The sequence below is a fragment of the Cotesia typhae genome, unplaced genomic scaffold (genome assembly GCF_013202065.1).
Source record: "Cotesia typhae breed Kobodo isofemale line unplaced genomic scaffold, CoteBio_Ctyphae contig_4, whole genome shotgun sequence".
NCBI classification, from domain to species: Eukaryota; Metazoa; Arthropoda; class Insecta; order Hymenoptera; family Braconidae; genus Cotesia; species Cotesia typhae.
This window is the reverse complement of record NW_027423748.1, coordinates 8,976,257-8,988,807: the sequence shown is the minus strand read 5'-3', so window position 1 is coordinate 8,988,807 and position 12,551 is coordinate 8,976,257. Positions and strand designations below refer to the sequence as shown.

The following is a 12,551-nucleotide window of genomic DNA, read 5'->3' as shown; positions in this document are numbered from 1 at the left end:
ATTATTTATTTTATCAATTAAGATATAAAACTGCTTTTTAAATTCAGAATATGTTTATAAAAAAAAATTATCCGTCGAAAAATTTTTGATTTTTTTTATTAATTAAATTATAACTAAAAAGATATTTCTAAAAAATTCCATTTATAGTTTTTTAAGTTTTTTAGATGTAAAATTTTTTTTTTAATTTTTTAATTAAAATTATTTCAATAAAAAATTTAAAAAAATTTTTAAATGTCGGCTAATTTTATAAAAATTGATTTTAAAAATTTTTTCAACAAATAAATTATGATAAAAAAAAATTATAATAAAAAACTGACAATTAGAAAATTAAAAAAGTTAAAAAATGCAATTTTTCAGAAATAATTTTTCGGAGCAAATTTATTTATTAAAAAAAAATTTTTTTTAATTGTAATAGTGACAGCTAAATTTAATGTCATTTAAAAAATGGTCTTGTAAAAATTTTAGTAAATTAAAAATGCAATTTTTGAAAAATAATTTTTTTGCTAAAGAAAATTAAAAAATTGTCAAGTGACAGCTAATTTTAATTTTTCTTTTAGTCAGCGTGTAAAATATTTCAGTGCAGTCTATAATCGTGGAAACAGTGCCATCTGTGAGTTTTAATATAATATATTGTCTAAAATAATTATATCACAATTTCTGTCTTACTCACCATCCTGCACTGATGACTGCTGATAAGTGTTGATGAAGGATTTGGAATGAAATACGTATGCAGTAGTAGCGTCGTCAATTTCACTGTAATATTTTTTTCATCATACATGTGAATCATCCTTAGTGTGCTGACGATTGACGATATTCTGGCAACGGTTGACGTGACGTTAGTGTCCACCGCTGGAAAACTACTAAAAATCACAACCTCATTAAATACTACAACAGAAACTCTGGAGCTGGCTTTTTTACCTTAACAAGTAATTATTGGACTTTAATAAATAAATCTACATCATCAATAACTTGTCCGCCACGTTTTATTTATTATTAAGACGTTCCACTTATTTTTAATACGCTATCAAGGTTACATTAACCATACGAATTGTCATTATTCTTAAGGTAAAGCCAGGTAATTTTTATTTTTTCATTCCTCCTCTTTTTATTTCTTACATTTCCTTTTTATTCTTATAAAATATTAATTATTAATTACTTACTTCATTTTTTTATTGCATTGACAGAATTTCGATTTGTCGCTCATAATTTATACTAATCAATGTCACTTCACGTCTGAGTATTTCAAAGATTTGATAATTTGATAAAATAATCATCATAATTCATCATTATTTTAATTACAGATTTTTTTCCAATAGTTTGCGGGCAAATAATTACTTACTGATAATTTTTTTTGACAAGTCTTCATTTTTTAATTAATATAGGTTACATTTGACACTTTGTGTTTATTAATAAAATTAATTTGAACTTATTAACATTTTTCATCATTTTTTTAATTATATATTTTACTAATTTTTAATTTTTTTAATAATTTATTATCAACTGACAGCTAACATTTTTGCTGACCATTAAATTTTAATATTTAAAAACAGATGATTTTACTCTTGAAGTAAATTAAAAAAATTTTTAATAATTTTTATAAATTTATAAAAAAAAAAAAAAAAAAAGTTAATAAGCAATTATTTTTAAATTCGAATTTTATGACTAGAAGTAAAGTCAGTAATTGTTTTACTTCACTGCCCACATTGCTTTTAACCCATAAAAATGATTTTTAGAATTTTTTTTTTTAACAACAATATAAATTTTATTTTTAAAATTTATAAAAAGTATAATTATCAAAAATATGGAAATTTTTTTTTTAAAAAAAAAATTATTAGAAATTTAATAAAAATAAATTTTTTCATAAAAAATTAAACAAAAAATATTTTATCCAAAAAAAATATGAAAAAATGATGAAATTGGCATTTTTTTAATTTTATCATTCCATAAATAGTAATTAATAATTTTAGTAGCAACTAAATTATTTAAAAATTTTTTTTATTCTCAAATGAAATAAATTAACAAAAAAATTTTTGATGTTTAGATAACCGAAAATGGGACTGACAGTGAGTAGTCTATTCACTCGTTTGTTTGGAAAAAAGCAGATGAGAATTCTGATGGTAGGATTAGACGCTGCGGGTAAAACGACAATTTTATATAAACTAAAGCTCGGTGAAATAGTAACGACGATCCCGACAATTGGCTTCAACGTGGAGACCGTCGAGTACAAGAACATCTGTTTCACCGTCTGGGACGTGGGTGGCCAGACAAAAATCCGTCCGCTCTGGAGGCATTACTTCCAAAACACACAAGGACTTATCTACGTAGTGGACAGCAATGACCGCGAGCGAATTTCCGAGGCGGAGATCGAGCTCAACAACATGCTGAAGGAAGACGAGCTGAGAGACGCAGTCCTCCTGGTGTTTGCCAACAAACAAGACCTGCCGAATGCGATGTCCGCCGCAGAACTGACTGAAAAATTAGGCTTGAACGCTTTACGAGGCCGTCACTGGTACATTCAGAGCACTTGCGCTACCCAGGGCCAGGGGCTTTACGAGGGTCTCGACTGGCTCAGCAATGAACTCGCTAAAAAGTGATAAGATCAGTCTTAATCATTATCCACTCGCGGTATCATCATAATTTAATGTAAATCGTAAAATAATTAAATGTAATTAATTATTATTAAGGGCTGAAAAAGATAAACAATAACAATTACTATTAAATTTGTCATTAAATTTTTTATCTAAACTGTATTCAAATAGATTTATCGGTGATGACCAAAGATAACGATCTGGTCTTGCATTCTTCATTATTACAATTATTATCTAAAAATAATTATTCATTAAAATAAATTTAATTAATTAAATAATAATTTTTTGCACTGACTGCTGCATTTTTGAAGCATTGCAACTAAAATTAAATTTATTTACTTTGGAATTTTATTTTTTTTTTTGTATAAAATAAAATCTTACGAAATAATTCCTGTGATTATTTTTATGAAGCAATTAGATAAGATAAAAATAAAATTTCAAATAAATTATTTTAAGCTTGAATTTTTCCTGGTTGAGCATTTTTTCATTTAAAAAAAAAAGTATTAAGATAATTGTGTTAGTTTAGGTATAAAGGTGCATTTTTTTTTTTAAATTTAATAATAATTGTTTATTTTCTTAACGTTGTATTTACACGGTGTTCTTTAAAAAAAAAAAATACCAGGAAATAAATTTAGTTTTTAATTTTAATCTTAATTATTTTACTTTATTTATTATTTATCATCATCAATATCTTTAATTAATATATAATATATATAATATATTTATTTATTATGTTACTATAAGAATTATTGTACAAAATGGTACATTGCTCATGAACATTCATGTTATTAATTAATTAATATTTTTTATTACTTACAACGTAAAATGATTCTCCAGCATCACTGATTTATTTATATATTTAATATACAATCAACTAAAAATTGTTAAATATCTGGATCAATTAATTAATTAATTAATTAATAATTATTACTGTTATGTACAGTTAACTCATCAAAAAAAATCCAGCGTCGCATAACTTTTTTTGGCAGTTATCGTTAAGATAAATATAAATAATATTAAGACTAAGGTAAAAGACCCAGTTATTGACACCTGCAATTTTATTTTAATTAAAAAAAAAAAAATCAACTCTAAAAAAAATTAATAAATATAATTTTTGAGAACATTTTTTTTTTTAATTAGAATAAAATTTCAAGTGTCTAATAATTAGGCCAGTGTCAATAACTCGGTCTTTTACCTAAATTGATTAAAAAAAAAATTATTAATCAATATTAATCCGCTGGCTTAAAAAAAAAAAAAAAAAAATAAAGTAAAATATTAAATCCGTGTTTTATAATAAAATTTTTCAATAAAAAAAAACCATCATGTAAATTTCCGCCAAGAGTTAGAGTTGAGAGAACCTCCACCGCTACCTAGTGCCGGAAAGTGGCTGTCGCGTGAATGGCTGAAGTAATGAGCTTTGGCGTCAGTTCCAATTTTAATGACTTGCTCGCAAGTTGGACAGACTTCTAACAGAATAATATTCCCACTTTCATTTCTATGAACATCAAAGAGCTCTCTCTGCTTATGAATATCAGGCAAAAGGACCAGCATCTCCGAGAAGACACTCCCGAATTCTTTAGCTCCCATAGAATCTCTGCAGTGCCTGTAATAATCCTCAGCGCTGCACAAATCTTGTCTAAACAATCCACTGATATACCGAAACTCTTCAATAGACTCCTGACGGTCTAGAACTTTTGAGATTCTAGCCACAAGCTCTTGATTGCGCTTCTGAAAATCAGGCGGCGGTGAGTACGCGAATAACTTGGTAGATTTGTCAGGTAAAATAGAGTAGCTTTCCCCGGAGCTGCTGGTAAAAGTCAATCCATTGTCGTTGTTTTTAATCTCGCGGTTTATCAGCTTAACCGCGAATCCCGGAGGCGGTGGAGCTGTCATACTAAATCCCGGCGGCGGGTTTGATTTAGAATTTTTAAACTCTGGAAAATCATCAGTCACTTGTAAATCATTAGTAGCTTTATTTAAGCTTTCTATTTTTAATTCCGAGCGTTTTCTCGGAGTGTCTTGTGAGCTTTTATCAGTGTTTTTAATCGTTGTACTTGAAGCGGATGCCGTTGACGAATTAGAAGAAGAAATAGAAGATTTATTGCCAGATTTTTTCTTAGAATTTTTACTGGAATTATTGGTCTCATTTTTTCCAATAGAATTTCCAGTAGACCTTTCCAAATTATTATTATTATTATTATTATTATTATTATTGCTATTATTATTACTAACCTTACTCTCGACCAACAAAGCGCTTAAATCTCCTTCGGCTTTAGTTTTCTTCTTCTTTTTTTTCTTAGAATTATTCTTAGCAACATCACCCGTGTTAGGATCCGAGCTTTCGCTGGTCTTTTGGTTCCAAGCGGAGGATACCGAGCTGGTTGAGGCGGGTTGCTGTTTTTTAGCCCGAGTCGACTTGGGCAAGCTGGGAAAAGCATTGCAATTTGACATCGGCGGCGGTGAAGGAGTTTTTGACTCAAGCTTAGGAGCAGGAGCTACTTTGTTAGCATGTGCGTTGGCAACGGTTGGTTTTACGCAAGTAACTTTGGTCCACTGGCCTACATTTGTAGTGGCAGTGTAAGGAGTAGACTCAGCGCGACCCAAAGCGGGGAACTCCCTCGCGTTCATTGATAATTGACAAGGTCTTATCCTTATTTTCGGTCCAGAAACACGAGTAGTTATGCTGCCATTGGTGTTGTGATTTACTTGGATGGATACATCAGGCGCTGCGCTTTTAGGACGTTGCTGAGCAGCGCCTTTTTTATTGCTAGAAACACTTAAATTAACAGTCCTACTGCTACTGCTGTTGGTGCTGCCGCTATTAGCTGCTGGAGAATCAAGATTAAGACCAAGACCGAGAGCCGGGAAGTTTTCGTCAGTGACCGCTAACGCTGGGCCCTTTATCATGCTCCTTATCGTGAAATTTCTGCGACTTTTGGTCTTCATTAAATTAAAATTAGGGATGACAGTCGGAGAATTGCTCAGCGAGGGAAACTCTGCGGTGCTTTGAACGTCTGGCTGCCGAGCGATGGGTTCATCGACCCAGTTCACCTCGTTGTCATCCACTTGGCTCTCTCTTTCGCGAATGTCCCTTGAAGATCCCATTCCCATTCCATGATCGTAGAAGTTTCTCACTCCAGAACCTCCCATAGCTCTATTTTGACGGCCATTCCGGTTTTCTCGCGGCGTAAATGCAAATTCTAATTCTAAAGTACGGGCTTGCTTCGCTGCGTGCTTTCCTAAGTGCTTGCCGTGAGCTGTTGCGATGTGGGCTTTCAGGTCGATGTCGCTTCGGAAGACACTGGTGAACTGCTCCGCGGCGCAGGTTCCTTCTTCGCACAGGTAGTGCTCGCTCCGGAAATGCTCCCGCAGGTACTCGTAGGAACTGTAGTACTGGTGCAGGCCATCCGCGTCGCAGAAGTGACAGAACAAATGGTCCCGCCGCAAGTGACGGAATAACTCGTCGTTGTCCATGTATCTGCAGTCGCAGAACTCGCACAGGGGGTGCCCTTTGTGGCTCTTGTCATCTTTGTCGCCCTTTCGCCGGTGTTGGGCTAAGTCTGTTCGCGAGTAGCAGCGACGCTCGAAGGAGAAGATCTGGAAAATAATTTATAGGAATTATTTTAATAATTATGACTAGAGGTAACAGACGTTTGATTATTTTTTTTTTTGGAAAATAAATTAGGTTTAAAAATATTTTTTGGAAATTTTAAGTGAAATTTTTAAGATGGAAATTTTTTAATTTATTTAAATCAATATAAAAAAAAAAAAAAAAAAAACAAGTTTTTTATTTGATATATTTTTATATAAAATTACCTTAAGATTTTCAACACAAAGATCACAATAATGTAGCTCATGCTTTCTTCTCATGTGATCCTTGAGACTGTTGAACGTACTAAAGACTTCCTTAGGCTCGCAAATAGTACAGACCTGAGCCAAGAGTTTGGTGAACTCCTCTTGGATTTCCTGATCGTCAAAATAAATATTATACCGCTCATCGAAGAGCTTCCCCTTGCGAATATGACGGAAGGGCTTTATTTCACGGGTGAAAACAACTTTTGGCAAGTCTTGGCGGCATATTGGACATTCGTTCTGCTGGCAAAGCACTCGCATTCGCGTACTGCACTCATAACAAACGGGATGCTCGCACATTCCAATGCTGTAGATTTCAACATTCTTGTAACAAACGCAACACGTGCCTGCATTGTTGTTGAAGGTATCAACCTTTTCACTGGTTTCAGCCATGATTTCCAATAATTTTTCTTGACAATTTAAAAAAATTATCTGGGTATAAAATTATTTTTACTCACTTTGGATTTTTAAATTTTTTGTTGACTTTTTAATCTGTAAAAATAAATTTTTTATTTTAATTAATTTTTAAATGTCTATTTTTTTCTAATTTTTTTTGCCATAATTTATTTGTTAAAAAAAATTCTAAAAATTATTAAATATTTGCTAAATTAATTTTCATATTTTTAAATTTAATAAATTTAAAAATTTGATAAATTTTGAGGGTGAAAATTTAAAATTAGAGGTTAGCCATTGAACCACATGAAACTCTGAGACAGAGCACGAGTTTGTGTATAGTAATTATGGTGGAAATAATAAATAACTTACCTGGCTGTCTGTTGGTGAGATAAAAACAAAAATATCCTGATTAAGTCCTGGTAATTATTTAAATTAATTAATTATTAATTGACACTGGTACGGTGATTGTAAACAGAGCTGTATCGGGTTTTAATTTCAACATACGACACAACCCACAGCAAGTCAGCAGACGTAAAGACACTTGTGTGTAAAAAAACACTATTTCTATGATCGGTGATGACAATTATAATAATGTCGTCCGTAAATAGAATTAAAGGATATCACGGTGGTGTAAAAACATTGACTGCAGATACAAATACATACATACAGGCTAACAGATGGTGGATCTACTTTTTTACTTGGACCCTACTCAACTCAACTGTTACTGTTATATACTTTTATACGTAAGACATGTGAACAAGGTTATTCCAATGAATTTCAACATTTCAAGGTGCTACCAGAGCTCAGCGACTTGCGCCCTCAATCATACAGTGGTTAACGCTTAAATTAATACTAAAACTAAATATACGCGATAGTACACGTTACATTACGTACTTATTTACATCTTACATGTCATGTAATGTTGTACATAGTATTAATATTTGCACACTTGCTTCCGCCAACTGAACAAAAAATTATTCGCTTAATTTATTGCAAGTTTTTTTTTTTTTTTTTAAAAAAAACATTAAAATTAAAAGTATTGCAAAATTTTGAGTCAAGATTTTTTTTTTGATAAAAATTAAGTTAGCCAATATCTAAAAGTTGTTGTATTTTTTTTTATTGAAAAAATTGATTTAAAAAAATTTTTTTGTTCTAATTTAAAAATCAAAAAATAGTCAAAAAATTAAAAACGTTAGCTAATTTTAGTATCATTATTTTGTAACATAAAATATAAGAAACTTTTTTATTCATTAAGAATGACATTAAAGTTTGCAGCTACTTTTTAATTTTATTCAACAAACAATTTTTTTTTTTGAAAAATTATTTTAAAAAAATGAAATTCTTATTTTTTCAATTTTTAAATCTTAATTTTTTTTACCGTAATTTATTTATTAAAAGTTTTTTTGAAAATTAATTTTTATGCGCATTAAATGACTTATCACTGGACTAAAGTATCAATCTAAAAATTATGCCAGCATTAAATAAATGCTCCATTTTTTTTCCAACATTTTGGACGAATTAAATTTTTTTTAGAATAGTTGTACAATAAAAAATGGTCATGAGGGACCCATTTCTGATTAACTATTTTAGGACAACTATTAAATGATTTATTAATTAAATTTAAACTGTAAATAAAATAAAGATAAATATTAAATTGTATTTTTTCATTTATTTAGTTAATTATAAAAGTTAAAGACGCGGTTTATTTTTTAGCTTTCTTATCTCCAGCAGGAACCTTGGTGACATCATCTGGGTTCTCAGCAGCGTCCTTAACTCTCTTAGCTCTAATTCCAACTAATCTGGCATCAGAGCGGGCTTTACGGAGGGTCACGTAAGCAGAGATCTTCTTCTCTTCCTCGGTGATCACACGGGCCTTCAATTTGGGAGCATTCTTCTGACCGAATGGCATTATTTCTCCACGCAATTGTGTGGCAACCTTGCACTCTTCTTCAGTTGCGTCTCCCTTCTTCGGCTGTTGAATAAATCAATCATATATTAATACACTATTTTTAATTTAAAAATTAATTTTTTTTTTAATTTAAAAATAACAATTGTAAATAATTGTAGAAAATAAAATTTAATCTGTAAAAAATTTGAAAAATTACGTGTAATTTTTAAAAAAATATTTTTAGTACTAATTAAATGATAAAAAAAAATTATAAAATGAAAAACGTCGACAAACTTCTGTATTATCAATTAATTTACCTTCTTAGCGTTCTTGGGGAAGAGGATCAATTTGGAGCGGTATTCCTTCAATCTAGCGACATTGATCTGAAGAGACTCAATAGATTTGTTACGTCTTCTGTAATCGACAGCAATTCCAATAGTTGGTGCCTCTCGTCGATTAATACCAGCAGCCTTGAGCTCGTTCAATGTGAATCCACGACCCTGACGAACTTTAGTGTGATACCTGACAGTTGGGCATCTTACGATTGGTCTCAAACGTTTAACGGGGCTGGAAAAAATTTAATTAATTAAAATTAAAATTCTAAAAATTTTAAGAAACTCAATATACATTAAATTTAAATAATATAAAAGTTAGTCGACGTTTCTATTTTTTTTTATTTATTAAATTAGACCAAAAAAATATTTTTTAGAAATTTTTTACAAATGAAATTAAAAAAATTTTTTTTGCAATGATTTTCTCAATAAAAAAAATTATAAAAATTTTTAGATGTTGGCTAACTTAATTTTTATTAAATTTAAATAGATGAAAAAAAAATATCGAGTGCGGTCAATTTAATTTGGTGCAAAAAATTAAAAACAAAATTAATGTATCAAGAGTTAGTACTCGTAAAATTAAGATTTAATAATTAAAACAAATAAAAATACATACCGGGGGGCAACAGCCCTAGCCTTCTTAATTCTGTTGTTTTTGCGTCTTAATTTCCTGGCAGGCTGGTTAAACCAGGTCCTGACGTTGCGCTCCCACGCTTTGTGGAAATGCCCATTGGGCACCATGTTGTCGCGCTTACCCATCTTAGATCTGTAAAATAAATAAATAATTAGTAAAATAAATTAACAATTAATTTGAGCATCACAACAATTAAATTATCATTGATATCAACACATGTGAAACATAAGCTCTAAACTAACAAATATTTTTAAAATTTATCTTTTTAAAATAACTGCAAATAAATACAACATATTATTCATCCGTCGTAATTATATTTTTTAAATTAATTTGTGTAATCACTTTACCAAAGATGTTATTAAATATTAAAGATTAAATAAATTTATACACCATTACATACTTTTTCTAAGGATAAACGTTGGGGAAAAGAATGAGCGACAGTTGTCGCCTTTCGCCGTCAGAAGTTCGCGTTTCTTCTGCCGCGAGCATGCGCGGCGCCACTAGTCATTTTCTAACGGTCGATTCTAGCCGATAAGTAACTTCAGGTCAGTATGGTGGGTAGTATTGTTCTGAACGGGACCTGCGCGAACGGCTTTAATGGTTTTAAGAAATGACAAAGCAAAAATGACAATTAAAAGTCAAAACTTTAAAAATAATTTCAATTAGATTGCCGGCAATCGACTTATATAGGTATAAACGTTAATTCACAGACTTTTTTCATATTTATAACATTAAAATTAGCATAACACTAAAAATAGCCGCCATTTTGAATTTTTTCCTTTGATTAGAACTAAAAAATATTTTTGAAAAATTGCTCTTAATTAATTCTTAAAATTAAATAAATATATGCTTAATTTATTTTTACGTCATTATTTTATGACACTGGTCAACAGATATAAATATTTTTTTTTTTTTTATAAAAATTAAATTATCATGAAAAAAAATGAGTCAGCAAAAAAAAAAAAAAATTGCGAATTTTCGCAAATTATTTTTCTTATCAATTTTTTTTTTTTTTTTTAACAAATGTAATTTTCTTAGAACAATTTTGACTTTTTTGTAATAATTTTTTTTTTTTTTTAATTTACAAAATTGACAAATGGCTGATAACTTCAACTTCATAAAAAATGAATAATACTGAAGTTAGCGGTCAGTTGTCAATTTAAAAAATTTTTTTAACAAATTAATTACAATAAAAAAATTTTCACTCGTAATTTTTTTATAAAATTTTTTTTTTTTTTAATAATTTAATTGCTATAAAATTCCAAAAAAATTTTTAATATCAGTCAACACCAGTGTTATAAAAATTATCAAATATCTGTAAATTTTTTTGCATAAAATATTAATAAAAATAATTTAATGTCTACACGGAAAAACCAAAATGACACTGGTTATCATCCCAGATTATACTCAGTGATATCTGTGATAAAAAAAAATTTAAGATAGTAGCTGGTATAATCCAGATTACAATGAGTATAATCCAGATATCACCCACTATAATCTGGATTATACTAGCTACTATCTAAAATTTTTTTTTCACCACAGATATCACTGAGTATAATCTGGGATGATAACCAGTGTCATCTTGTTCTTTTCGGGTAGAAATTAAAAAAAAATCAAAAGAGCAAATTTTAAAAAAAAATTTTTTATGATCGATTTGTAATAAAAATAAAAATAAATCGTGAGTGTCAGTTTGAAGTGCATAAAAAATTTTAAGTTAGAATCAGTGGTCAGTTTACTATCAAGTCGCCATCACCCAGATAGCTAGGTAGCCGCTTGAACCAGTTGGCGGCAATTTGATGCAGAGCTTTCGGTAAGTTTTTCATAAATTTTTCATTTTCATCAAAATTATACTCATCGATGCAAAGCAAAATTTTTGCTAAAAAAATTTTATCAATGCAAAAGTTTCAAGTATCTATTTTATCTGTGCTTGATAAAACTTTTTAGAACCTTAAATAAAACCTTCCTTATCAGCAGTGAATTTAAATAAGGACTGCATTGGGAATTATCTGTACAATTCCTCTTATCAACCGGGTGGTCATTGAACGATAGTCTAGACAAAGTCCAGAGGATCGGTTTGAAATAAATATAAATGAAGAGGTTTGATAGTGCGTAGGGGATGAGGTGGTTATTAAAGCGCAATTCTTTAAATATTGATTGAAAGTACTTTAAGGAAGGCGGCGCCGGGAAATGAGGAGACCAAGATGTGTAAGTAGGTGTGGATGTAGATGCGGATGTGGATGTAGAAGAAGTTGAAGCTGAAAGGAGGAAGTGAATGAGGAAAGATGAAGGAAAGTTGCCTCGAAGCACCAGATGAAAGAGTATAGGTGAAGCGAGAAGGGTAGAAGCGTCTATTATATATGTATGATGGGCGCGGTCGGTGCTCTCTATGGATTTTTTTTACTCTCTACATTATTAAACTAGTGTTGGCTTAGAGTACCATTTCATCCTTTCAAATTATGAATTTATTATGCAAGTTTGTTTATTTTATTTAGATTTTTTTCTACCAGGTACTAGTTACTTCTTTGCATTATTGATGAGGTCAGTTGGTTTTTGCATTTTAGTTATTAATTAATCAGGAGTTACTTTGCTCTACTAATTAATGTCTATTTTATGACTAGAGAATTTTTTTTTTTCAAGTTTTGTTTTTATCAAATACGAAGTCATTAATTATTCATTTAATTAGAGGAAGATAATTGAGTTTTTTCATTGTTTATTATTTTTTTAATTTTTTTTATAATCTTTATTTATTTTTAGTGCGTTCATACATTTATTTTAAAAGAAATATTAATTAAATTTAATATTTAAATCAGTGTCTAATTAGTAATTTAATTACATTGCATTTATTAAATTAAAAAAAAATT

General features: G+C 29.8%; 3 protein-coding genes across 5 annotated transcripts; 1 reads left to right on the top strand and 2 right to left on the bottom strand.

Annotated features, from left to right (window-relative positions):
• Positions 1 to 769: 769 nt before the first annotated feature.
• Arf102f (ADP-ribosylation factor 2) lies at positions 770 to 2,720 on the top strand. Of its 3 annotated transcripts, none has more exons than XM_074242052.1 (2): positions 770 to 926; positions 2,042 to 2,720. In XM_074242052.1, the coding sequence occupies exon 2, from the start codon at positions 2,052 to 2,054 to the stop codon at positions 2,592 to 2,594; it is 543 nt and encodes a 180-aa protein (XP_074098153.1). In that variant the 5' UTR covers positions 770 to 926; positions 2,042 to 2,051; the 3' UTR covers positions 2,595 to 2,720. The 3 variants fall into 3 exon arrangements, with proteins under 3 accessions (XP_074098153.1, XP_074098151.1, XP_074098152.1); XM_074242050.1 differs by having other exon boundaries at positions 782 to 1,065; XM_074242051.1 differs by having other exon boundaries at positions 782 to 1,075.
• A 580-nt stretch (positions 2,721 to 3,300) lies between these two features.
• LOC141526903 (E3 ubiquitin-protein ligase ZNF598) lies at positions 3,301 to 7,616 on the bottom strand. The gene is made up of 3 exons (XM_074242048.1): positions 7,206 to 7,616; positions 6,405 to 6,932; positions 3,301 to 6,185 (listed from the first exon to the last, which is right to left on the bottom strand). The coding sequence occupies exons 2-3, from the start codon at positions 6,831 to 6,833 to the stop codon at positions 3,909 to 3,911; spliced, it is 2,706 nt and encodes a 901-aa protein (XP_074098149.1). The 5' UTR covers positions 6,834 to 6,932; positions 7,206 to 7,616; the 3' UTR covers positions 3,301 to 3,908.
• Positions 7,617 to 8,485: 869 nt separating this feature from the next.
• Positions 8,486 to 10,202, bottom strand: LOC141526904 (large ribosomal subunit protein eL13-like). The gene is made up of 4 exons (XM_074242049.1): positions 10,091 to 10,202; positions 9,673 to 9,822; positions 9,042 to 9,291; positions 8,486 to 8,808 (listed from the first exon to the last, which is right to left on the bottom strand). Exons 2-4 carry the CDS (start codon positions 9,813 to 9,815, stop codon positions 8,539 to 8,541), a joined length of 663 nt encoding a protein of 220 aa, XP_074098150.1. The 5' UTR covers positions 9,816 to 9,822; positions 10,091 to 10,202; the 3' UTR covers positions 8,486 to 8,538.
• Positions 10,203 to 12,551: the final 2,349 nt, after the last annotated feature.

Excerpts from the sequence above, each read along its gene's own strand:
- Arf102f (XM_074242052.1), top strand. The coding sequence starts at position 2,052 with ATGGGACTGACAGTGAGTAGTCTATTCACTCGTTTGTTTGGAAAAAAG.
- LOC141526903 (XM_074242048.1), bottom strand. The coding sequence starts at position 6,833 with ATGGCTGAAACCAGTGAAAAGGTTGATACCTTCAACAACAATGCAGGC. Across the intron at positions 6,186-6,404 it reads TTTGTGTTGAAAATCTTAAG|ATCTTCTCCTTCGAGCGTCG; the intron begins GTAATTTTATAT and ends ATTATTTTCCAG.
- LOC141526904 (XM_074242049.1), bottom strand. The coding sequence starts at position 9,815 with ATGGGTAAGCGCGACAACATGGTGCCCAATGGGCATTTCCACAAAGCG. Across the intron at positions 9,292-9,672 it reads GCTAGGGCTGTTGCCCCCCG|CCCCGTTAAACGTTTGAGAC; the intron begins GTATGTATTTTT and ends AATTTTTTCCAG. Across the intron at positions 8,809-9,041 it reads TCCCCAAGAACGCTAAGAAG|CCGAAGAAGGGAGACGCAAC; the intron begins GTAAATTAATTG and ends TTTATTCAACAG.